Source organism: Rhinoderma darwinii, chromosome 5 (genome assembly GCF_050947455.1).
Source record: "Rhinoderma darwinii isolate aRhiDar2 chromosome 5, aRhiDar2.hap1, whole genome shotgun sequence".
NCBI classification, from domain to species: Eukaryota; Metazoa; Chordata; class Amphibia; order Anura; family Rhinodermatidae; genus Rhinoderma; species Rhinoderma darwinii.
In genome coordinates, this window is record NC_134691.1 from 40,782,906 (window position 1) to 40,807,713 (window position 24,808).

The following is a 24,808-nucleotide window of genomic DNA, read 5'->3' on the forward strand; positions in this document are numbered from 1 at the left end:
GCATGGCTGCCAAAGGCACTGGGTTACTGGTGTTTATTGATGATGTGACTGAAGACAGAAGCAGCCGGATGAATTCTGAAGTGTTCAGGGATTTACTTTCTTCTCAGATTCAACCAAATGCAGCAAGGTTGATTGGATGTCGCTTCACAGTACAGATGGACAATGACCCAAAACATACTGCGAAAGCAACCCAGGGGTTTTTTTTAGGGCAAAGAAGTAGAATATTCTGCAATGGCCAAGTCAATCCCCAGATCTCAACCCGATCGAGCTGCATTTCACTTGCTTAAAGAGGCTCGGTCACCAGATTTTGCAACCCCTATCTGCTATTGCAGCAGATCGGCGCTGCAATGGAGATTACAGTAACGTTTTTATTTTTAAAAAACGAGCATTTTTGGCCAAGTTATGACCATTTTTGTATTTATGCAAATGAGGCTTGCAAAAGTCCAAGTGGGCGTGTTTAAAGTAAAAGTCCAACTGGGCGTGTATTATGTGTGTTACATCGGGGCGTTTTTACTACTTTTACTAGCTGGGCGTTCTGATGAGAAGTATCATCCACTTCTCTACAGAACGCCCAGCTTCTGGCAGTGCAGACACAGCCGTGTTCTCGAGAGATCACGCTGTGACGTCACTCACTTCCTGCCCCAGGTCCTGCATCGTGTCGGCCACATCGGCACCAGAGGCTACAGTTGATTCTGCAGCAGCATCAGCGTTTGCAGGTAAGTAGCTACATCGACTTACCTGCAAACGCCGATGCTGCTGCAGAATCGACTGTAGCCTCAGGTGCCGATGTGTCCTCGCTCTTCCGACACGATGCAGGACCTGGGGCAGGAAGTGAGTGACGTCACAGCGTGATCTCTCGAGAACACGGCTGTGTCTGCACTGCCAGAAGCTGGGCGTTCTGAAGAGAAGTGGATGATACTTCTCGTCAGAACGCCCAGCTAGTAAAAGTTGTAAAAACGCCCCGATGTACGCACATAATACACGCCCAGTTGGACTTTTACTTTAAACACGCCCACTTGGACTTTTGCAAGCCTCATTTGCATAAATACAAAAATGGTCATAACTTGGCCAAAAATGCTCGTTTTTTTAAAAATAAAAACGTTACTGTAATCTACATTGCAGCGCCGATCTGCTGCAATAGCAGATAGGGGTTGCAAAATCTGGTGACAGAGCCTCTTTAAGACAAAACTCAAGGCAGAAATACCCACAAACAAGCAACAAGTGAAGACAGCTGCAGTAAAGGCCGGGCAAAGCATCACAAAGGAGGAATCCCAGTGTTTGGTGCTGTCCATGGGCTCCAGACTTAAGGCTGTCAAAGTATTAAAAAAAAAATAATGTTTTAATTGTCCAATTACTTTTGAGCCCCTGAAATGAGGCGGCTGTGTAGAAAAATGGTTGCAATTCCTAAACCTTTCACAGGATATTTTTGTTCAACCCCTTGAATTAAACCTGAAAGTTTCCACATCAATTGCATCTCAGTAGTTTCATTTCAAATAATTCTGGACCTAACTGTATAAGCCCAGCAGTAGTTAGCATTTTTTTTCTATACAGAACGCGAGATGTTGCAATAACTAGCGAGATCTCGCGTTGTGAGCCTGTAGGTTGCCGTTGAGAATTGTGAGGAGGTGCAGGAAACGTCAGGGAATCTGCAAACTTGGAAGTTCAGACCTGATTTTTGTGGAGAGTCGGGTTATTGACATAACTAAACCAAACGTGTTTTTCCTAATGACATGTACTTACTAAAAATGTTTTATTAAAGGGGTTATCCCACAGACCCACTTATAAAACAAAATGCAGGCAATCACTGAGTATAACTGTCTAGTGGGTTTATCATGAAAAATAAATGGAAATCTAAATTTTTCATATTTTATCACTCTTACCCGACTGATTTCTTGTGTGCTCTGATGCTGGCTTTGGGGTGGACAGCAGCACTGCGCTATGTGACCCTCAACGCTTTTTTTCCCCCCAGCAATTCAATGCATCCAGTATACTTAACTCTGCCCCCCAGAAACCAGAGGCAAAAAAAAATTGTGCGTCCGCCGGATCCCTCACAGCCTTTTCGGCTCCAAACCAATAAATTCACTATGCAGGATCCTATCTACTTGTCAGAGGGGGAGAACATACCACTGCAAATGCTTTGCTTCTCCTGGACAAGCAGAGCAGAAGCCTATGAATATTTATAAGGCCACATCACCAGAAGGGATCCCTCCACAAAGCCCATGCCAAGGAGATAGAAGAGGAGAAACGGCGCACACGTGTCCAGCGCTGGCTGCTGTGTAAGATTACGTGGACATAGATTACGGAATTACTAGAAACGAAAGGAATTTATCTTGGCACAATAGAACTTTTTATACAGCATTTATATTGCAAAGTTACTTCAAATTACATATTCTATGCCTTTTTAGATCAAATTCTTGGTGAGATAAAGGGTAATAGGGTCTTTTTTTTTTTCTTTTTTTTAAAAATAAAACAAGTTACCTTGTTGGGGTTGATAGGCACACTTTAAACTCATCGTCAAGTATTTTCCTGACAAACTCCGCAGCACACCTGGCGCCAATGGGTGTCTACTCCGGGGAGGGGGTCAATAATCTGGGGATCTTACCGGGAAAGTCCATTCTTTCGTAGCAACCAAACCAATGGACATTTGGATGTTTGGCACAGAGAATTTTGTTCACAATTAAAGGGGATGGGAGTGTACATTTAGAAGCTTTTTTCACTAGTGGAGTATGTAGTCAAACTAGAAGAAATATCACTATTAAGGAAGTGCTCCAGCAATTTAATTTTGCCTAAATAGTGCAGCATAGGCTATTATCACGGAACATTGTAGAGGCTCATAGTTCCTTCTTCCCCTCTAATACAGTTCCCCTAATGCAGCCTACATTTCCCATTATCCCTCTGCCTTTGTGTAGGGTGTGGAGTCTCATCACACTGCACTTGCGCTTATCTGAGTCCTATCTAAGAGCAGCAAGTGTTATGCCAATGACACAAAACTTCTGTCCCCTAACACTGCAGTGTGCTCAGAGTAGTCTATGAAATGCGGCTTTAGCCGGTCTCATTTTCCTCCTGTTTGTAATAGGCTTCTCCCTGTCCGCTCTTACAAGCAGGAGGGAGCAGTGAGAAGTTGCATCTCATAGGATACTTAGAAAATTTTGCAAACATCACACACAAATAGTATGGGCAATTAGCGTGAGTCGGGGGGGGGGGGGGGGGGGGCTGTATAACTGCGTTGTAGGGACTCACCTACTAGAACACTGCACTCATGAACTTTCAGATAAGGCAGAGATTATCTCTTCATCAGCACTCTATGCATAGAGCTCTCTATGCAATAATTTGTTCACTAATAATATATTCTTGCCTGTACAAAACAGTCTTTAGCACAGACACGTTAAAAGTGACGCTCAGCGATCAGAACAATGAAGGGGCTGTGTCCCCTTCACCGTTTAACAGTCACAGTGGCTCATCTGTATAAGTGGCTGCGCCTGGTACTGCAGCTCCTCCTGCTGTGATGATCGTGGGGGTCTCAGAGACCATCAGTAATTAAGTCTGAAAAATAATGAATGCAGAAAATCTGTGGTATGTTGCACTGGATGCCGTACAGAGCTATATCTCCATAATACTGTGCCATACAAAGGCACCATATGCCGGAACATGGAGTGTCTACGGCTCCTTAGTACAAAGCCATAAGGACTCTGAGCCACCATACAAGCTCTGTGCACACAGCTCAGTTTCGTGCGTGAACCCCTATACATCAGCATTATATAGATCTGTTTCTATTGAGAAAGTCGAAACCATTCAACAGGAAGAAATGCATCTGGACACGTTACGGCTTAGTACAGGTATGTTTAATTTTTTTCCTTGTGTGTGCTGACAGTGCTCTAGATATCTTTATCAAATATACAGAAAGCACATACGTTAAATATTACATACACTTTACATCACAACTCCACATTTAAACACAATTATGAATTAAATACAGTGAATGGAATGGTATAAAACAATTACACCATAGCCCCTTGTAAACAAGATCTAGCTACGAGCAGTGCCAACGAGAATAATTAATGCCGATCACCATACAAATGAGGAATGACGTCTTCTACAACTGTGTCGAGTGGCAATGCCAGCCTTAAATATATCTCTTTATAAATAGACTCTTATTTGCTCGGTGGACAGTTAAACAACTCATTGATTAAAAGCGACAATATCTATTGAATATTCTTTAAAAAGAAACAAATTAAGTGTCAAAAGGGGCGACTAAGGGTTGGGGGATGAGAGGGTTATCTTGGGTACAAGCATGAGAAGCAAGCACAGGGTTAAGTAGATAGGAGAATCACTGTACTTCAAACTCATTTCGGCTCCAATAACGCCATGAGAGGTTGTCTTTTACTTAAATTCCAGCAAATTGCAGTCAATCTTGTAGTACACGTAGGGGTAGTATTCCTGCTGGCTGAGGTTTAATCCAGGTATATCCATAGGAGTCTAGAAAGGGAATATAAATAGGATTAGAATAATAGGGAAACAACAGGTATGTTAATTATTTTTTTCCTTGTTTGCGCTGACCGTGCATCACGTATATCCTCAAAAGGAAGAATACTTTCCTACTTATACGTGAATAGCCTTTAAAATGGGTTGTCTGGTTTAGAATACCCTTTTTTAATACCCTATTAAGAAATAAAATGAAAGTGGGTCCTCTGTTCAGGACCCACATCTATTAGCTTAGTGGCTGAACAGCATGCTTTAAAGCAGGGGTCTCAAACTCGGCCGGGTAAGTGGGCCGCATATAGAAAAACTGGGAAGTTGACGGGCCGCATTACTTTCAAATTTGATACAATACAAAATTATTGTTAATCAATTAGTTATTTGAACTACTATAACACTATATTACTAGAATAATAATACTACATTACTATAATAATAGGGCTAGGTTTAAAATTTGAGATATTTCTCCACGTGCTTATTTCAACAATCCTGCTTTCCAGTTTAAGTGTCGCTAAATGCAGTCCGGCGGCTCAGTTAGCACACATGTCAAGATTGGGCAGCCCCTTTTTAGATAGTGCCGCAGTGCCCTCTGTGGATGCTGCCGCAGTGCCCTCTGTAGATAATGCAACACACCCCTAGATAAGGCCACAGTGCCCTCTGTAGATAAGGCCACAGTGCCCTCTGTAGATAAGGCCACAGTGCCCTCTGTAGATAATGCAACACACCCCTAGATAATGCCAGTGTCCTCTTCAGATACTGTCACACACCCTCTGTAGAGGCCGCCACAGTGCCCTCTGTAGAGGCCGCCACAGTGCCCTCTGTAGAGGCTGCCACAGTGCCCTCTGTAGATAAGGCCACAGTGCCCTCTGTAGATAAGGCCACAGTGCCCTCTGTAGATAATGCAACACACCCCTAGATAATGCCAGTGTCCTCTTCAGATACTGTCACACACCCTCTGTAGAGGCCGCCACAGTGCCCTCTGTAGAGGCCGCCACAGTGCCCTCTGTAGAGGCTGCCACAGTGCCCTCTGTAGAGGCTGCCACAGTGCCCTCTGTAGAGGCTGCCACAGTGCCCTCTGTAGAGGCTGCCACAGTGCCCTCTGTAGAGGCTGCCCCAGTGCCCTCTGTAGAGGCTGCCCCAGTGCCCTCTGTAGAGGCTGCCCCAGTGCCCTCTGTAGAGGCTGCCCCAGTGCCCTCTGTAGAGGCTGCCCCAGTGATGTCAGGGGCTTGCCCAGAGCTGGAGTCCCAGGCAGAGGGCTAGTAGGCTCTTCCTGGGACTCCAGCTGTGCTCCTGACATCAATGGGACTCCTGCTCTGGGGAAGCCCCTGACATCATTGTCGATGTATGGACAGCGATGTCAGAGGCTTCCCCAGAGTCCCGGAGAAGAGCCGATAATAGCGCTCTGCCCGGGACTCCGCTCTGGGGAAGACCCTGACACACTGTCCATATATGGGCAGCGATGTCAGGGAATTCCAGAGTCCCGGAGCAGAGCCGATACTAGCGCTTTGCCCGGGACTCCGCTCTGGGGAAGACCCTGACACACTGTCCATATATGGGCAGATATGTCAGGGAATTCCGCAGCGTCCCGGAGCAGAGCCTATACTAGCGCTCTGCCTGGGACTCCGCTATGGGGAAGACCCTGACACACTGTCCACATATGGGCAGCGATGTCAGGGAATTCCACAGAGTCCCGGAGCAGAGCCTGTACTAGCGCTCTGCCCGGGACTCCGGCTCTGGAGAAGCCCCAGACATCGCTGTTCATATGTGGACAGCTTTGTCAGGGAATTCCACAGAGTCCCGGAGCAGAGCCGACACCAGCGCTCTGCTCAGGACTCCGGCTCTGGGGAATCCCAAGACATCGCTGTTCATATGTGGACAGCAATGTCAGGGAATTCCACAGAGTCCAGGAGAAGAGCCGACACCAGCGCTCTGCTCCGCTCTGGGCAAGACCCTGACACACTGTCCATATACGGGCAGCGATGTCAGGGAATTCCACAGAGTCCCGGAGCAGAGCCGACACCAGCGCTCTGCTCGGGACTCCGGCTCTGGGGAAGCCCCAGACATCGCTGTTTATATGTGGACAGCGATGTCAGGGAATTCCACAGAGTCCAGGAGCAGAGCCGACACCAGCGCTCTGCTCCGCTCTGGGCAAGACCCTGACACACTGTCCATATATGGGCAGCGATGTCAGGGAATTCCACATAGTCCCGGAGCAGAGCCGACACCAGCACTCTGCTCGGGACTCTGGCTCTGGGGAAGCCCCAGACATCGCTGTTCATATGTGGACAGCGATGTCAGGGAATTCCACAGAGTCCCGGAGCAGAGCCGACACCAGCGCTCTGCTCGGGACTCCGGCTCTGGGGAAGCCCCAGACATCGCTGTTTATATGTGGACAGCGATGTCAGGGAATTCAACAGAGTCCAGGAGCAGAGCCGACACCAGCGCTCTGCTCCGCTCTGGGCAAGACCCTGACACACTGTCCATATATGGGCAGCGATGTCAGGGAATTCCACAGAGTCCCGGAGCAGAGCCGACACCAGCACTCTGCTCGGGACTCTGGCTCTGGGGAAGCCCCAGACATCGCTGTTCATATGTGGACAGCGATGTCAGGGAATTCCACAGAGTCCAGGAGCAGAGCCGACACCAGCGCTCTGCTCCACTCTGGGCAAGACCCTGACACACTGTCCGTATATGGGCAGCGATGTCAGGGAATTCCACAGAGTCCCGGAGCAGAGCCTGTACTAGCGCTCTGCCCGGGACTCCGGCTATGGGGAAGCCCCAGACATCGCTGTTCATATGTGGACAGCGATGTCAGGGAATTCCACAGAGTCCAGGAGCAGAGCCGACACCAGCGCTCTGCTCCGCTCTGGGCAAGACCCTGACACACTGTCCATATATGGGCAGCGATGTCAGGGAATTCCACATAGTCCCGGAGCAGAGCCGACACCAGCACTCTGCTCGGGACTCTGGCTCTGGGGAAGCCCCAGACATCGCTGTTCATATGTGGACAGCGATGTCAGGGAATTCCACAGAGTCCCGGAGCAGAGCCGACACCAGCGCTCTGCTCGGGACTCCGGCTCTGGGGAAGCCCCAGACATCGCTGTTTATATGTGGACAGCGATGTCAGGGAATTCCACAGAGTCCAGGAGCAGAGCCGACACCAGCGCTCTGCTCCGCTCTGGGCAAGACCCTGACACACTGTCCATATATGGGCAGCGATGTCAGGGAATTCCACAGAGTCCCGGAGCAGAGCCGACACCAGCACTCTGCTCGGGACTCTGGCTCTGGGGAAGCCCCAGACATCGCTGTTCATATGTGGACAGCGATGTCAGGGAATTCCACAGAGTCCAGGAGCAGAGCCGACACCAGCGCTCTGCTCCACTCTGGGCAAGACCCTGACACACTGTCCGTATATGGGCAGCGATGTCAGGGAATTCCACAGAGTCCCGGAGCAGAGCCTGTACTAGCGCTCTGCCCGGGACTCCGGCTATGGGGAAGCCCCAGACATCGCTGTTCATATGTGGACAGCGATGTCAGGGAATTCCACAGAGTCCCAGAGCAGAGCCGACACCAGCGCTCTGCTCGGGACTCCGGCTCTGGGGAAGCCCCAGACATCGCTGTTCATATGTGGACAGCGATGTCATGGAATTCCAGAGTCTCGGAGAAGAGCCGATACTGGCAGCTCTGTGTCCCGCGGGCCGCAGATGACAGCCCCAGGGGCCGCATGCGGCCCGCGGGCCGCGTGCTTGAGACCCCTGCTTTAAAGGATAGCCCTGTAATGCTTAATTTCCCCTGTGGTGGTCTAAAAGCTGGGAGACCCTGCAGAAGGCACCCTGTGATCTGTTTATTGTCAGGGGACTCTTCTAACAAACAGAAATTGTCCAAATTGTATAAAGTGTAAGTTATTGGCGAACATTTATTAATAACGGGGTACTTTGTGACAATGAAATTAGATAGGGTAGTTTTTTTTTAAAAGGTGCACACCTCTTAAAAAGGGATTTTCTGGACTTTTGTCTTTTAAATCTAGACCACTTATTTTTAAAGAATAAGAGGGCTTTTCCGATACACATTATAGAAAAAAAATGCTTAGGCGCCCCCTGACCTAATCGAGGCATTGTATGTAAGCAGTGGAGCAGTGCTCTGGTCCGTACAGATGGGTTCCCTTCACTATCTGTAAAATATACAGGGCACTAGTACACACAATTATAATATCCCGGCTAGACTTAAAATGAAACACCCTCCTTTGTGGCCTGGCGACAAACAGACTAACAACTCTCTAATCTATTGTTAACTCTGCGGCACGACTCATTTAACTCTCCTCCATTTCCTCTAATGCCACCCTCCTCCATCAGTCCCTAAATTGGCTGCCCATCACTCAAACAATTAAATTTAAAATTCTCCCCCTAACCTACAAAGCCTATCCGACTCTGCCCCACCTTACATTTCTCCTCTAATTCACAGATACCATCCCACCCTCTACCTGACAACCTCCTCTCCATCACTCTAACCCCATATTCTTGCTCTCAGATACATGACTTCTCTCGTGCTTCTCCTCTCTCTCTCTTTTGGACGTTGCTGCCTTATTCCATCCCAAACCCTCACAGAAAATATCTTCTTTTGACAAACATATCACCTGGCCCAAAGAGTCCACCAACCGGTATTCCAGCACAATTTCCACCTGACATGTTCAGAGCTGCTTACTCCATTCCCTGACCTCCTGTCTATTCCCTATTCCTTATAGATTGTAAGCTCATATGGGCACAGCTCCTACCTAATGCATTTTATTAACAATTTGTCCATAACACACAGTCTTCTGTAATTGTTAAGATATGTTACCAGCAATATTGCTCTATGTAAAGCGCTACACATGTTGCGCTATATAAATAAATGATAATAACTCTAAATACCACACTGGAGGATTTGTTAGCTGTAAGATGATATTTGAGAATGGAGCTATGTTTATATAGAAGTCTGTATGTGATACATTAGCGTTCATCTACTCAGCTCTATGCACAGTAAAAGGTAACCTTATCTCGGGAAGTCTGTGATGCATGACTGAGCAGATGAGGGTTTGTGATGTTCAGAGATCCAAGACAGAATTTCCTGAATAATTTTACAAGTCAGATATAAAAATGTGAATTTAGTACAAAGTAAACATATTTACTTAAATTGACTAACCCTTTCATGACGGGGGGTGTTTTGGGCCTTCAAGATTAGAACAAAATTTTCCCTTTTGGAAGGCTGGATTTATTAAAAAATGTTTTCTGTTTTTTAGTCTACCCAAAAATCTTTACTTTCTTTTTTTGCAAGACCCCCCAGGGCTTTCCTATAATTTAAAATTAAAGCCGATATTAATTTTGTAGGTCTTTTTTTATTCAAGCAAAAAATACTCATAAAATACTGTTTTCCTCATTTATTCATGTGATGTTTTAAGGTAGTTTGTTCAATTAATATTTACCCCACACATTAATCCTCTAATTCTCCTGCACATAGCACTGTCAAACATGTGTACATAGTGTAAGGTATGAAATCACTATAGCGGTGGTGAAAAAGCACTTCATTTTAAATGGATCTCCCTCCCTTTGCGTTAAGGCCCTACTACACCAGACAATTTTGGCCGGTGCAACGAGTGCCGATCAACGAGACAGCTCATTGATCGGTGCTTGTTTGCTCCTGTCACAAGGAGCTATGTGTGGGGACGAGCGCTCCTTACTCCGATCGCTCGTCCCCATACATTAATATCATGTCGGCAGCGCGTCTCCCTGTGTCAACCCAGGGAGATCTGCTGCCGACAACGATAATATTTCAGTTTTTTTAAAACGATACGATCAGCAGATGAACGACTTTGCTCATTCATCTGCTGATCGCTGCCCTGTTTAAACAGGGCAATTATCGGAAACGAGCGTTCTATGAACGCTTGTCTGCCCGATAATTGCCCAGTGTAAAAGGGCCTTTAGCTTAGGGGTACAGGTTAGCAGGGAACACATTATCTATGTGTTCCCTGCTGTTCCCATAACAGTATTCTAGTAGTAACAGACCATTAGATCACGGTTACCAGTAATCTACATGGCCAGCAACGTAGAAAAGACAGAAATTGCATCTTATCTGCATCCCTCCAAGCCTCCTCTGCACTGGAAATCCCATGTAATGTCATTACTGACATCACAGGGTTCCCTAGAAACCGCCAAAATGCAGAAGCAGTGGATTCTGCATTCGGGAACAGCACTCAATAGGAGTGCTGCATTCAGGGTTTTTTAATGATGAAAAAATTTATATTTCAGTTCCCTGTAACAGTAGAGGGTCAGGCTGTCTGTGCAGACGCTGCTGCCAAAAGAAGTCTGTGGAAAAGGGGGAAGGAGAGCAGAAGCAGAGAGACACAGGTATTCTGCCCATAGAAGTCTATGGAGAGGGAAGGGGAGCAAAAGCAGAGAGACACAAACACGCTACCCATACGTTTTTGGAGAGGTGAGGAGGGAGCAGAGAGAGAGAGAAAGCGACACAGACATGCTTGCCATAGAAGTCTATGGAGAGGCATGGAGGGAGCAGATTTAAAGATACAGATGTGCCGCAGCATCTAGTAAGAGTTATATCTCACCCCAGTGCTGGATTCTCAGCTACACTGCTCATTACTGCTGTATGATGTCCTCCATGCTGCTGCAGCTTCTATTTATGTGATAAGGGTAGGAGAGCAGGATTCTCCTCCTCTATGTGTGATGTGTATAGAAGACATGTTAGCTTTATGGCTCAACCCACTAACTCAGAGAAAACGGAAAAATAGAGATGAGTCTGCAGGGGGAAAAACTGCTAAAAAATGCAGAATACAAATCATCTAATGGCCAGAAATGGTGTTATTCCTCATGTACACACATATGACAGAATATTATGGAAAGTCAACTGAAAAGTTAGGTGCGGTTTAAGAGGCGCGCAACTCTTAATAAATTAGCAGCATCTTACTCATGCTAAGACTGGCTTATGAAATGCCAGTCTTAGTAAACCGGCCCCATTGAGTTCAAGGATGTGGCATTTTTATAGGTGCTCCCTTATATAAATAAAAGAGGGAGGAATCAGAATTCTATTGTCAGGTCAGGATTTTTTTTTTATAGGGATCTATAGACAGAATTAATTTGCCCATGTCAAGAAGTATGAAGCAGACCAAGGGGCATTGTGAATTATAAGAACATGTCCTGCTACAGACAAAATACATTATTATGCCATTTGGGGTATATGAAACCAAGCGTAAAACTTTGGCAAGTGTGGCACCATATTATACAGGGCCACTGGTAGAAACAATGGAGCTGTAGGGAAAATGTGCATTTAACCTTTTAGTTATGTCCCAGGCTGCTGGCAGTATTGATTTCTATAGACACTAAAGTAGGAGAAGTTAGTTACCTTCTCAATAAAGCCACCATTGAACTAATATTGAGCTACACTATTTAGCAACAGTTGTTCTGCTTCTTAACCATTTCCGGACCGCCCACAGACTATAAACGTCCAATTACCTCTGCGGGGCCGTTCCAGAACGTCCTGCAGAGTTAGCAGGTTTGCCGTTCACTGGCGGCCTTTAGCTCCGTGATACAGCCGTCTCTAGAACTTTAACCAGAGACCACTCAGCGTGGTCTCCGGTCTAGAGACAGATGATATCATGGAGCTTTCACCCGGAGACCACTCAGTGTGGTCTCCGGTCTAGAGACAGATGATATCATGGAGCTTTCACCCGGAGACCACTCAGTGTGGTCTCCGGTCATGTGATCGCTGTGACAGCGTGTCACACCGATCACATTGCTCCTCCCAGCAGCGCTTATGCGCCGACGGTAAGGAGATCAGCTATGTGAACGCTGTGACAGCCTGTCACAGCGATCACATTCGTGCTGACGGTAAGGAGCTCCATGATACAGCTGTCTTGACAGCTGTATCACCGAGCTCCGGAGTGGTCACTGGTCAGGTGATCGCAAACTGCCAGAGAGGGAGAAGAATAATGTAATGTAAAAAAAAAAAACAACAAACACACACACACACACACACGTTGAAAATGGAAACACGGCCCGGAATGGATGCAAAACGGCCGGGAAAAGCGGCCGTTTTTATCGGCCGACACTCGGACCCTGTCTTGTGAATAGAGCCTTAGCCATCAATATCTGATTGGTGGTGCCGGTCTCCCCGCCGATCAGCTGTTTGGATGCTTGTACCATCGTCGCTTCCCCTACATTTCCTTTACTGCTCACACTGTGAATCGCGGACACACTTGTAGCGGCTACAAGTGTATCTGCGATTCACAGTGTGAGCAGTAAAGTAAATGAAGTGGAAGCAGCGCTCGTATAAGCACTGTGGCCCCTTCAAAACAGCCGATCGACAGGGGTGCCGGGTGTCGGTCCCTGACTGATCAGATATTGATGGCCTATCCCAGGATAGGCCATCAGTTTTTGTGGACTCGAAACGCCACAATAACTGTAATGGTCGTATGGTGTCAGTGAACCAGCTTTGGAAATGTTTTCTCTAAAAGCCGGTTTGTGCACCATTCTTAAAGAACGGGTGTCGCGAAAAAAAATTTTTTAATAGAAATTTGCATTTCGTGTTTTATTTAAAAATGTTTTATTTGTGTGTTTGTGTTTTACTTTTTTTTATTTTCAAACTTTTACTTCTCTATGGGGCTGCCAATTTTTTTTTCATCTCTGTATGTGTCGATTAACGACACATACAGACATGGAATACGGCACATACAGCGCCATAGTGAATGCGAACGGGAGCCGTTCCATTCACTATGCTGTACGGCGTCTGTGTGGGAACGGCGCATGCGCTGCTCCCATACAGTCCAAATGGAAGGTCTTCGGCCGAGCGACATCCGGCTCCATTTTCTTGTGGACCGGAAGCTGCGGCCGGACAGTAACATTACTACAGGTGTTCTGAAGCAAGCACTAGGAGCGGAGGGAGCAGCGGCGGCAGGAGCAGGTAAGTTATGTCTGTGTATGTTCGTGTTTTAGTGTGTGATTACCACTGTATGTAAACCTACTACACTGTGTATTCGCTCAAAAAATGGCGACACACAGTGTAGGAGGTTTGAACGTTCAATCCCCTCCTTTCTCCTGGCACTAGCCAGGAGAAAGGAGGGGGGATTGTTTGAGGATGCTAGAGCGAGTGTGTCTTCTCACATTTTGCAACATAAAGCAATGAGGTTGCTTTACCACATGCCAATGCTGCAATTTTGGGAATTGCTCCCTCTAGTGACCAGCACAGGGAAATGTTATAAATTAGAATCTAATTTATAATATTTCCTGACTCGTGAAAAAATTAAAAAAATTAGAACAATGTTTAATCATTTATATACTAACTGTTTAACTAAAAAAAAAAAAAAAAAAATGTTTTCTAGCGACACATTCCCTTTAATAAGTGCCAACTTGCGCCCAGCGTGTAAGAAATGCACACATATTTGGTATCGTTGAAGTCGGTAGAAGTTGACAAATATGTATTCAGGTGTGTTTACCCAGTGGCATGTACCAGATGTAAAAAAAAAATCACCTAAATTCACACATTCACATTTTTTTCAACTTTATTTTCCATTTTTCCTTCCATATTTTTAAAAATGTAAAATATATCTATTCTTTTTTTACACAATATGGAAGCCCAATATGTTCTGAAAAAAACCAAGACCAAATACATGTAGGTTGGAAAAATAACATAACAACAATTTGCTTTTAAATTGGCACATGGCTAAAAGTTAAAAATGGGCCTGGTCAGGAAGGGGGGTAAAGCTCCTGGTCAGGAAGTGGTTAAAGGAAACCTGTCAGCAAGTGGCAGTCTCTTCTCTGAGTGACAGCTCTAGCAGCCAATTAGGAGACCGCTAGAGTCCTCATTTAGAGCAGAGGGGCGGTGCTTGCAGCATGCAGTGCAGGAGAACTTGTATATCAAGTCCGATCTCGGTGGCACATGTAATTGGCACGCCAGGGGAATTAAACATAGCAACTCGCATGACCTAGAAAAAAAGTAAGCTTTAAATGCCCTTCACCTCCCCTATATCATCCTATCAGCAGTTTTGAGACCTCAAAACTGTTGTCAGGTTCCCTTTAAAATGTAACATTAAAATGTCACCCCACTTGACTTTGCATGGTTGTAAATGTTTGAATTGCTATTGGCCAAAGATTGACTGTGTTTTTTGATTAAAAAAAAGAGGTTATCCGGTTTATTAAAATTGATGGCCTAGCCTTGGGATAGGCCATCAATATTAGATTGGTGGGGGTTCGGCACCCCCGCCGATCAGCTGTTTGATGGGGACAAGGCGTTCAGTGCCTCATCATTGTTTACATAGTTCTCTCCGTTTGTACTTGCACACGCCGTTACATTTGTAGTGGCCGTGCAAGGTACACCCCGGTCTCATTCAAGTGGCACAGCACCTTGTCTGTAGGTGCCTGGTCACACATATGGACAAGGTTCTGCGTCTGGATAAACCGCACCTGGGCCCCACATTCACATATTGACGGCCTACCTAAGAACATACCAGACCAGAAATGTTTTTAAACTGTATACTGGAAGTCTGGAGATCCTGAAAACAAAACCAGGATTCCAGCTAGCACCTGTGGCCAATCCTGCATTCCTACAAGTGCCAGACCAGCGGGACTTCCATAATATCGGGCTTGTATGTTTGTTTTGGTCTGCAACAAGTACCACTCCAGCTGCTGTACAACTACAGCTCACCGCTCAGAGTTGTATTTCCTTACCAGCTGGAGAGACACTTTTTGAAGACTACAGGTTTTATTTATCAGGATTTTGTTAAACCTAGAATACCCTTTAGGACTAGATAACAAGCAGATTCAGCAGCACGGACATTAACCCCTTCCCCCTGCATGCATTCAGGGCCCGAATGACCAAGCAATTTTTTTCGTTTTTCCATCGTCACATTCAAAGAGCTATAACTTTTTTATTTTCACGTGGACATGGCTGTATGAGGACTAGTTTTTTGCGGGATGAGTTGCATTTTTCAAGGGTGCTGTTTTGGGGTATATAGAATTTTTTCATTAACTTTTTTTTGGGGGGGGGGGGGGGGGGCAATAGAAAAACTGCAATTTAGCCATCGTTGTTCTATGCATTTCACATTTTTGAACTAAAATCATTTTATTTTGCATCGCCGCTTTCCAAGTGCCATAACTTTTTATTTCTCCATCAATGTCGCCATATGAGGGCTTGTTTTTTTGCGGGACTTCATTGCTACCGTTTTGGGGTACATGGGACTTATTGATTAACCTTTATTATTTTTTATGGGGGGGGGGGGTGGATGGGAAAAAATAGCAATTTTGCAGTTGTTTTTTGCGGTTTAAATAATATGCTAACTTTATTTTTGGGTCATGATACCATATATATTTAGTTTTTATTTTATTTTTACACTTTTACCAAATAAAACCATTTTTTGTGGCAAATTTAATGTGTACCTTTTTATTAATTTTTATTTCAGATAAAAAAAAAAATCAGTCTCACTAGGGGACTTAACGATGCGACATTTAGATCGCAGACATAATGCTTTGGTATACTTCGGATACTAGAGCATTATTGCCTGTCAGTGTAAACCTGACAGGCATCTATTAGACAGTCATCAGACAGCCGAGCCCCGGCTCCAGCCTGCACGGACGACCCGTGCAGGACGTTGATTAGGCCGCCGTGAAAAGGCAGCGGCCTAGAACAAAGCCCATTAATGACCGGCGTGAAAAGGCGTATCGGCGGTCATTAAGGGGTTAAATCACACCACAGATCCATTAAATCACTAATCTAATGTATCAAATTAGGATTTTATCAGACAAAATCCTGGCTGTGTTGTGGCTACAATTCTTAGTGAAGGGAGGACATTGGTCTGTTTAATACCATTAAAGGCGAGGAGACATCATCATATTCTATGTAACAGGAGACGGGATACGCAGCGCTCGTGTCCTGACGTCCCTGCAGCAATATCAATCTGACACAATAAGGACAGAATGAATATGTAGATGTAGCGGATCTGGGGTCTGGATTACTTACATCAATAATGGATGCTGCGCTGCTGTCCAGGTGTTTGTACAAATCATACAAGACTTCTCTCAGCTTTTTCATGGTTTTTTTATTGGGCTGAAGCAGCATGGCTTGAAAGTTCACTGGTAACCCATACCTGAAAGGTGCAACATGGTCACAATAAACAGACAGACAGACAGATAGATAGACAGACAGATGTTCTGTTTCAGTTGTAAAACATTTAATTTGGTTGAATTTTTATTTTTTTTAAATCGTGCCATGAGTTTTTTTATAAACGACTTTTCATTTCTATGAATGGCCACTTTATTAGAGACTCCATCTAGTAGAGCATTGGACCTCCTTTGGCCTTCAGAACCGCAGCAATTAGTCGCATAGATTCCACTTGGTGTTGAAATCGTTCTGCAGGGACATTAGTCCATGCGGACAGGAGAGCTTCTCGCGGTTGCTGCTAAATTGTCCTTCTGCCACAGGGTAAATCACTGCCAAGGGATGAACTTGGTCAGCCACAATGCTTAGGTGAGCCCTGCTGTTGAAACATCCATCCGCAGTTATCAGAGGACCCAGGTCGTGCCAAGAAAACACTGCAAACGCCATCACTACACCCCCACCAGCCCGAACTCTTTACACCTGACAGGAAGGGTTCATGGACTCCTGATGCTTATGTCAAATTCTGACCCATCAGCATGGCAAAACAGAAATCTGGATTCATCTGACCAGTCAATGTTTTTCTACTTCTCACTGATTAAAATTTTTACGTTAGTTGGAGCACCCGCGTTGCATTCGGCTGCAATCTGCCAGACTGCGTACCGCCTGTTCATCAGAACGATTCTTGACATTCTCCTCTGACCCCTTTATCAACAAACTCTTTACGTCCGCAGGATCCCCTCTCGTTGGATGTTTTTTCTCGATCGCACCATTCTCGGTTTACTCTCGACACCGCTGCATGAGAAAACCCCACATGTTCGGCATTTTTTAAACAGTGGCCCCAACTAGTCTAGCAATGATGACCACGTCTCGTTCAAAGTCGCTCAGATCTTGATTTTTCAATTACAATGTGGATTCTCACTGAACCTGATCCACAGAAAACTTGCTCACTTGATTTTATGCCGCACTCGGCGTCACGTGTCGAATTTCCATATAGGGAAGCTCCAATAGGGAAAGTGCAGGTGTCGCTAATAAAGTGGCCATTCGGTGGATATTTCACGTCATACGATCTTTTATAATGACCGGCCATTTCTTTGCTCCAAAAAAGTAGCACACGGAATCTACAGGTAATACCATTCCAATTAACCAATGCTCCACCATATAAGAGTGATCGTAATTAGATCCTTTCATTATTTGTGCCAATTCCCTGTTGTATCAGCCACATTAACAGTGCCTGTTAGGCCATGTTCATATGCAGTGTGTGTGTATATATATATATATATATATATATGTTGCAGATTTTTTGGGGGATATTCCGCACCAAAAATCTGAAACAAAGTACAATACAATACATGTGAATGGGGTTTTCAAAACCTCATTCACAACACAACAAATTTTTCCGTTGCGGATTTTACCATCTGCAGCATGCCTGTTATGCCGCAGATGTGCAGTGTATTTGCGCTGCGGATATTACCCATTGCCATGCAAAAATTCTGCCACATCGGAACATCTAAAATGTATTTCACAGCAGTGTAAAATAAGTGTTTCCTGTGCCACACATGGCAGACTACGGGTTCAGGGGGTCAATTACCACTTTTCCAAGGTTTGGTTTTGCCTATAACAATATCAATAACTATTGGTAATTGCTTCCTACCTTAATACAGACTCTACAAACACTCGCAGAGCTTTTACATGGATCCATGCAATAAAAGCTTCACTGAAATTAACTTTGAGCCATCGTACAAGAGGACCCTGCAGGAGACATAGAAAATCGCAGCATATTAAATAAAAAAAATCAAATATAAATAATATAGCGTACGGGCTGTATACTGAAAAACGGACATAAGTGAATGCTACAAGTGAATCTTCGGTCTGACAGTGTTAAAGGGGTTACGTGGGAACCAAAAATTATTAGCAGTGTAGTCACTGCAGTATGTAAGTACACTCGCTAATATCCATTGCCGTCCCCCGTCGTGCGGACTCTGAGATTTCCATAGATTTATATAGCGCTGCCGGGGACCGGTGGTGTAGTGGCACAGTCATCTTTGATGACGATACGACTCTTCGTCACCTGACCGGCCCCGCTGTACTCTATGAACAAGCAGTAGTACATCGATTACATAGAGTACAGCGGGGCCGGTCACATGATGAAGAGTCGTGTCTTCATGAAGAAGACTGGTCAACTAGACTAGGTCCCCTGGCAGCGCCATAAAAATCGATGAAAATCTCAGAATCAGCGTGACGGGGGACCGGAATGTATATTAGCGAGTGTACTCACATACTGCACGGAGTACTCTGCTAATAATTATTGGTCCCCACATAACCCCTTTAAATCTTGTCATCTGAAAAGATTCTGGGAATATCTCAGAAGGGATCTTTTCTGTAATGTTCACGATCTCTTAATGACTCTTAACGAGAAATTCAATGAAGTTATTCCAATTGAAACTGTTTAGAAGAGGTTGTCCAGAATCAACAATCACCTATCTACAGGATAAGTGATAATTGTCTGATCGATAGGACCCCCACCGATGGCGAGAAAACGGGGGTCCCGAACCCCAGATCCCCCTCACTGCTCGATTGAAGTCTCAGACTTTGCTATGGAGAGCTTCTTTTGAAGTCTGAAAAACGTCCCCACCCCTCCACTACCCTCCGATGGACGAGAGTTGACGACTTCGGTGCTGCTAGACACAGCGCCGAACGGACAGGTCATTAGCACTCGTCCATCGGAGGGCAGTGGCACGTCGCAGACTTCCAAAGAAATTCTCCATAGCGTAGTCTGAGACTTTGGCTGCCATCTTGGGGAGCGGAACGGAGGCTGGATCATCCAGAAGCCGGACAGCAGGTTAGTTGACTATATATCTCCAATATAGTCATTTTTGGAAAGGAAGGACTGGAAAGTCGCTTCTAATACTAGCTTGAAAAAATCCATACGCAGTTGGCATCCCCTAGGGGTGGCTACATATAGCCAGCATTAGATCTATAGAAATATATTATATCAGAACAGAGTTTTGGACATAACTAATAAAGGTGTAGTATATTTGTCAGAGCTCTCGGTGGGGATTGGGGACCAGTCTGAGTTTTGCTCTGGAGCCCTATGTCTGTGTACACCTTTGCCGTGCAGTACTTACAAACTGTTTTTTCTTATCCGTAGACAGTCTGTTCATCTCTTCTTTATCAGCTTTCATCTCCTCTTCGTTGTACTGGAAATCACGGACGACAAACCTGTAATCAAAGGAAATATTCTGTACCAACGTTTCATGGAGAGCAGTCCCTCATCTTCAAGGATCAAACACACAACTTACTTATTTTCTCTGGCTTTGTGCCGGAAGTCGTCCACTGCTTTTCTGAACAGGGTTACATTACACAGGTAACTGTCTTGGTCTTCTGATAAAACACTGAAGAAGATTATATAGTTAAAAAAAGGACGTCTATAATTTCCAACATATGTTGACCCAGGTGACAATATTACACTTTACTTTTAAAGGGGTTATCCTGGTTATGAAAATTGATGGATAAGCCATCAATATCAGATCGGTCGGGGCCCAACTGTTGGCACGCCCGCCGATCAGCTGTTTGAAGGGGCCGTGGCGCTTGTATGGGGCCTATTCATTGTTTACGTGGTTCTTCTCTCTGTTTACACTTGCACGCATACCTTACATTTGTAGTGGCCGTGCAAGGTATTGCACCACTGTCCCATTCACTTGAATCCTAAGTATACGCCATTCATTTTAATAACCCGGATAACCCCTTTAAAGCAAATATCTCATAACTCTACCAACCCTAAATGACCTATAAAAGAGAGATTATGACCCTGCGGAAAGGAGGTCTGTATACCGGGGCACTCTGCTATGTAACGCTATACAGACATTGTTTAGAGGGCAGATACAATGATTGTCTCCACCCCAACGTTCCGATGTGCTTCTTCTGAGCAGAGACCAGGGGCCCTAAAAATCTCAGAATTGCATAGCTGGAACATAGCAAACCGTGAAAAGTAACGGAAGACATCACTGAGGTGGAATATGATGTTTTTGAGGGGCTACTTACAGCCGGGCGGAGATCACTTGCAATCAGGGCCACAAAAAAACAAACTTATGGCGCTTTCGGATTAACTTCACCCAAATACAAACTAATAAGAAAATAAACTGAGCCCTCATCTTACATTACATTTATACCTCAGATTTGCTGGTCACTTACCTGCTGGAACGTGGGACCACCATCTCAGCCAAAGTTTCGTATTGCTTAACCCAGTCATTATAATTCATTCTGAAAAATAATGTTGATGCATTTAATAAAATCTATTCAACCAATCATCAAACAGATATATATATATACATACACACACACACACACACACACACACACACACAAATACGCTGCAAAATCCCTTTAACACCTTAACGACTGCCCATACGTGTTTTCACGGCGGCAGTTAAGGGCAACGCCGCACCCCAACGCTGTGAACAGGCAGCGCTGTGACATAAGCCCGGCATGACTGTCCCGTGCCGGCTAGAGCAGATTTTGGGCTGTTTAAAGACAGCTGGGTACCTGCTCTAGCGGGCAGGATCGAAATCAGAATCGACCCGTCCATTTAACCCCTTAGATGCGGCTGTCAATAGCCACAGCCGCATCTAAGTGGTTTGAGAGGGAGGGGGTTCCCTCTCTCACCTCAACGTCACACCAGCGATGCGATCACGGATGTGCCTGTGGTTTTTATGGCACCCGAGGGCCTAACCAAGGCCCCCAGGTCTGCCTTTAGTGATAGGCCTCTGACATGGCCTAGCAGGCTAACAGGTGCCTGTCAGTGTAAAACGGACAGACACCTGTTAGGCTTCTGGCATGGCCTTGCAGGCATTCACTAAAGCCAGACCTGGGGAACTTTGCTAGGCCCCCGGCTGCCATAAAAACCATTGGCACACCCGCTTAGAAGTATTGCAGCGTATTATAAAAGGGATCAAATAATCACATAGTAATGTCCCCTAGTGGGACTAAAATTAAAAGTTTAATAAAGTTTATAATAAATAAATAAAAATCCCAAGTAAAAAAATAAAAATGAAAACCCCACTTTTTCCCCATGCAAAATGTTTTATTATGAAAACAAAAAAAAATAGTAAAAAAGCTATACATATTTGGTATTGCCACGTCGGTAACGACCCCAACTATAACATTATTACATTATTTAACACGCACGGTGAACTCCTTAAAAAATAAAATAAAAACCAATGCCAGAATTGCTGTTTTCTGTTCATTCTGCCTTAAATTTTTTTGATAAAAAGCGATCAAAACGTTGCATGTACTCCAAAATGGTACCAATAAAAACTACAAGCAAAAAATAAGCCCTTATACAGCAGCGTCAGCAGAAAAATTAAAAAGTTATGGCTCTTAAAATATGACGACACAATAACAAATAACTTTAAAAAAAAAAATTGTTTTTAGTGTGTGAAAGTAGTAAAACATAAAAAAACGACATCAATTTGGTATTGCCACAATCTTATTATGTTATTTATACCACAGGGCAAATGGCGTAGTTTTAAAATGCGAAAAAGAATGGCGAAATTGCAGGTTTTTTTTTCCCATTACCTCCCTAAAAAGTTAATCAATAAATGATATGTACCCCAAAATGGTGCTATTAAAAAATAAAATTTGTCCCGCAAAAAACAAGTCCTTATACGGCTACGTAGACGGAAAAATAAAAAAGTTATAGCTCTCGGAATGGGACGATGGAAAAGTATAAAAAATTGCTTGGTCATTAGGGGGTTAAAGCATCATCAATGGAACAAGAAAGGTGCCAGATTATCAAATATTCTGGATTATGAGATGGAAAAAAAAAAATGAAGTCAATGGGTTCCATCAAGCGCTGTTGGTGTCCGTTATTCGGCGGATTCGGCACTTTCTTTATTCTGATCCAGAACAGAATAATTAAAATCTGAGCTCAGATGTGAACAGAGCCGTAGGGTAGAGTCTTCGGGATAACACAATACCTGTTTTGGTTTTTTTTCAATCAGAAGAACTTCCTAATTTGTTTTCTCATCTTTTTAGAATGCAGTCTAGCGCTTGAAACAAATCTTCCCAGAAACAGACTTCACTGCACTAAACACTAATAACAATTGGCATAAGTCTCTGTTCTCACCAGCATCATGGCTTCTACTTATAATGGAGCCATGACTGCCGTGATTGATCGGTTATCTGACAAATCCAATTGGATCCTGACAGACCCCACTAACTTTAATGGAGTGTTTGCGACAGCAAAAAGAGCGCTGCAAAAATGTTACTGTACTCTCCTTCCCTAAGGCCCAGTTCACACAGAATTTTTTTAATGCGGATTTTGATGCAGAAACCGCGTCGGAATCAGCTGCAAAAAAATGCCTCCCAATAATTTCAATGGGAGGCGGAGGCGATTTTTCCGCGGCAGTTTTTAGCCACTCACCGTAAAAAAAGCGGCATGCTCCTTCTTGCTGCAGTTCCGCTTCTGACCTACCATTGAAATCAATGGGAGGCAAAGAAAGCGTTTTCTGCTGCGTTTTTTGCCTGCGGTGCTCAATGGCCGCAAGCGAAATACGCTGCGAAAACCGCAGCAAGAATTTGCAGGCAGGTCAAAATCTGCCTCAATATTCCTGATAGAATTTTGAGGCAGATTTTTCTGCCTGCAAAAAACTCTGTGAACAGAGCCTAAAAGACACTTAAAAACGGAGACGTCTGAGATCTGCACTCCCACTGCCTCTTTCGAGTTCCATCCTACCCAATCTTTAATTTGCCAGGGAACCAACAATAGGGAGCAGAGATGTCACCAGCTCCCTACAACTGCTAGGGCTAGATTGCGTCCAAATAGAAGCTCCTGTCTGACATTACAGACCCCAGACAAAGAGGCATTCATGTTAATTCAAATATACCCCAAAATATCAGGGATCCTCATCTTTTACCCCATCAAAAACAGATCCCAGCTATGTGAAGTAATAAAACTCTTTCGGCATTACACATATATATATACACATACATACATATATTTATTTATTTTACTAGGGCGCAAGTTCAAATTCATTCATATTATATTCTGGACTTCCCCTTTAAATATAAAGAATTAAAGAAAGAGTTAACTGTTATATTTCTTTAAATTAAAGTAAAATAAATCATTATAAAGACTGTAGAACTCTTACATAAGAACTCCTATATATACAGGCAGCTTGTGAGTTGTAGAAAACATGGACTACTACTAGTTATAACACTTAGCACAATCCCTTTTTTATAGAAGGGTGACCTGACAATAAAAAGGCACATGGTGTCCTACTGCTGGGATCACTATCAATCAGCTGTCATCTGGGGGTAATCCAGCAATCAGCTGTCATCTAGGGGTTATCCAGCAATCAGATGTCATCTAGGGGTTATCCAGCAATCAGATGTCATCTGGGGGTAATCCAGCAATCAGATGTCATCTGGGGGTAATCCAGCAATCAGCTGTCATCTAGGGGTAATCCAGCAATCAGCTGTCATCTAGGGGTAATCCAGCAATCAGCTGTCATCTAGGGGTTATCCAGCAATCAGATGTCATCTGGGGGTTATCCAGCAATCAGATGTCATCTGGGGGTAATCCAGCAATCAGCTGTCATCTAGGGGTAATCCAGCAATCAGCTGTCATCTAGGGGTAATCCAGCAATCAGCTGTCATCTGGGGGTAATCCAGCAATCAGATGTCATCTGGGGGTAATCCAGCAATCAGCTGTCATCTAGGGGTAATCCGGCAATCAGCTGTCATCTAGGGGTTATCCAGCAATCAGATGTCATCTGGGGGTAATCCAGCAATCAGCTGTCATCTAGGGGTAATCCAGCAATCAGCTGTCATCTAGGGGTAATCCAGCAATCAGCTGTCATCTAGGGGTAATCCAGCAATCAGCTGTCATCTAGGGGTAATCCAGCAATCAGATGTCATCTGGGGGTAATCCAGCAATCAGATGTCATCTGGGGGTAATCCAGCAATCAGCTGTCATCTAGGGGTAATCCAGCAATCAGCTGCCATCTGGGGGTAATCCAGCAATCAGCTGTCATCTGGGGGTAATCCAGCAATCAGCTGTCATCTGGGGGTAATCCAGCAATCAGCTGTCATCTGGGGGTAATCCAGCAATCAGCTGTCATCTGGGGGTAATCCAGCAATCAGCTGTCATCTGGGGGTAATCCAGCAATCAGCTGTCATCTGGGGGTAATCCAGCAAT

The 24,808-nt window shown here is 44.7% G+C and overlaps 1 protein-coding gene across 1 annotated transcript in view; it reads right to left on the reverse strand.

Annotated features, from left to right (window-relative positions):
* Positions 1-3,827: 3,827 nt before the first annotated feature.
* Positions 3,828-24,808, reverse strand: part of ATP6V1C1 (ATPase H+ transporting V1 subunit C1) — a 62,322-nt gene continuing 41,341 nt past the window's right edge. The window contains exons 8-13 of the mRNA XM_075827997.1: positions 20,803-20,871; positions 19,911-20,003; positions 19,737-19,830; positions 18,263-18,360; positions 16,474-16,600; positions 3,828-4,476 (exon numbers count right to left, since the gene is read on the reverse strand). Of these exons, the coding sequence (XP_075684112.1) occupies positions 4,381-4,476; positions 16,474-16,600; positions 18,263-18,360; positions 19,737-19,830; positions 19,911-20,003; positions 20,803-20,871 (577 nt within the window). The 3' untranslated portion in view covers positions 3,828-4,380. The remainder of the gene's footprint in view (positions 4,477-16,473; positions 16,601-18,262; positions 18,361-19,736; positions 19,831-19,910; positions 20,004-20,802; positions 20,872-24,808) is intronic.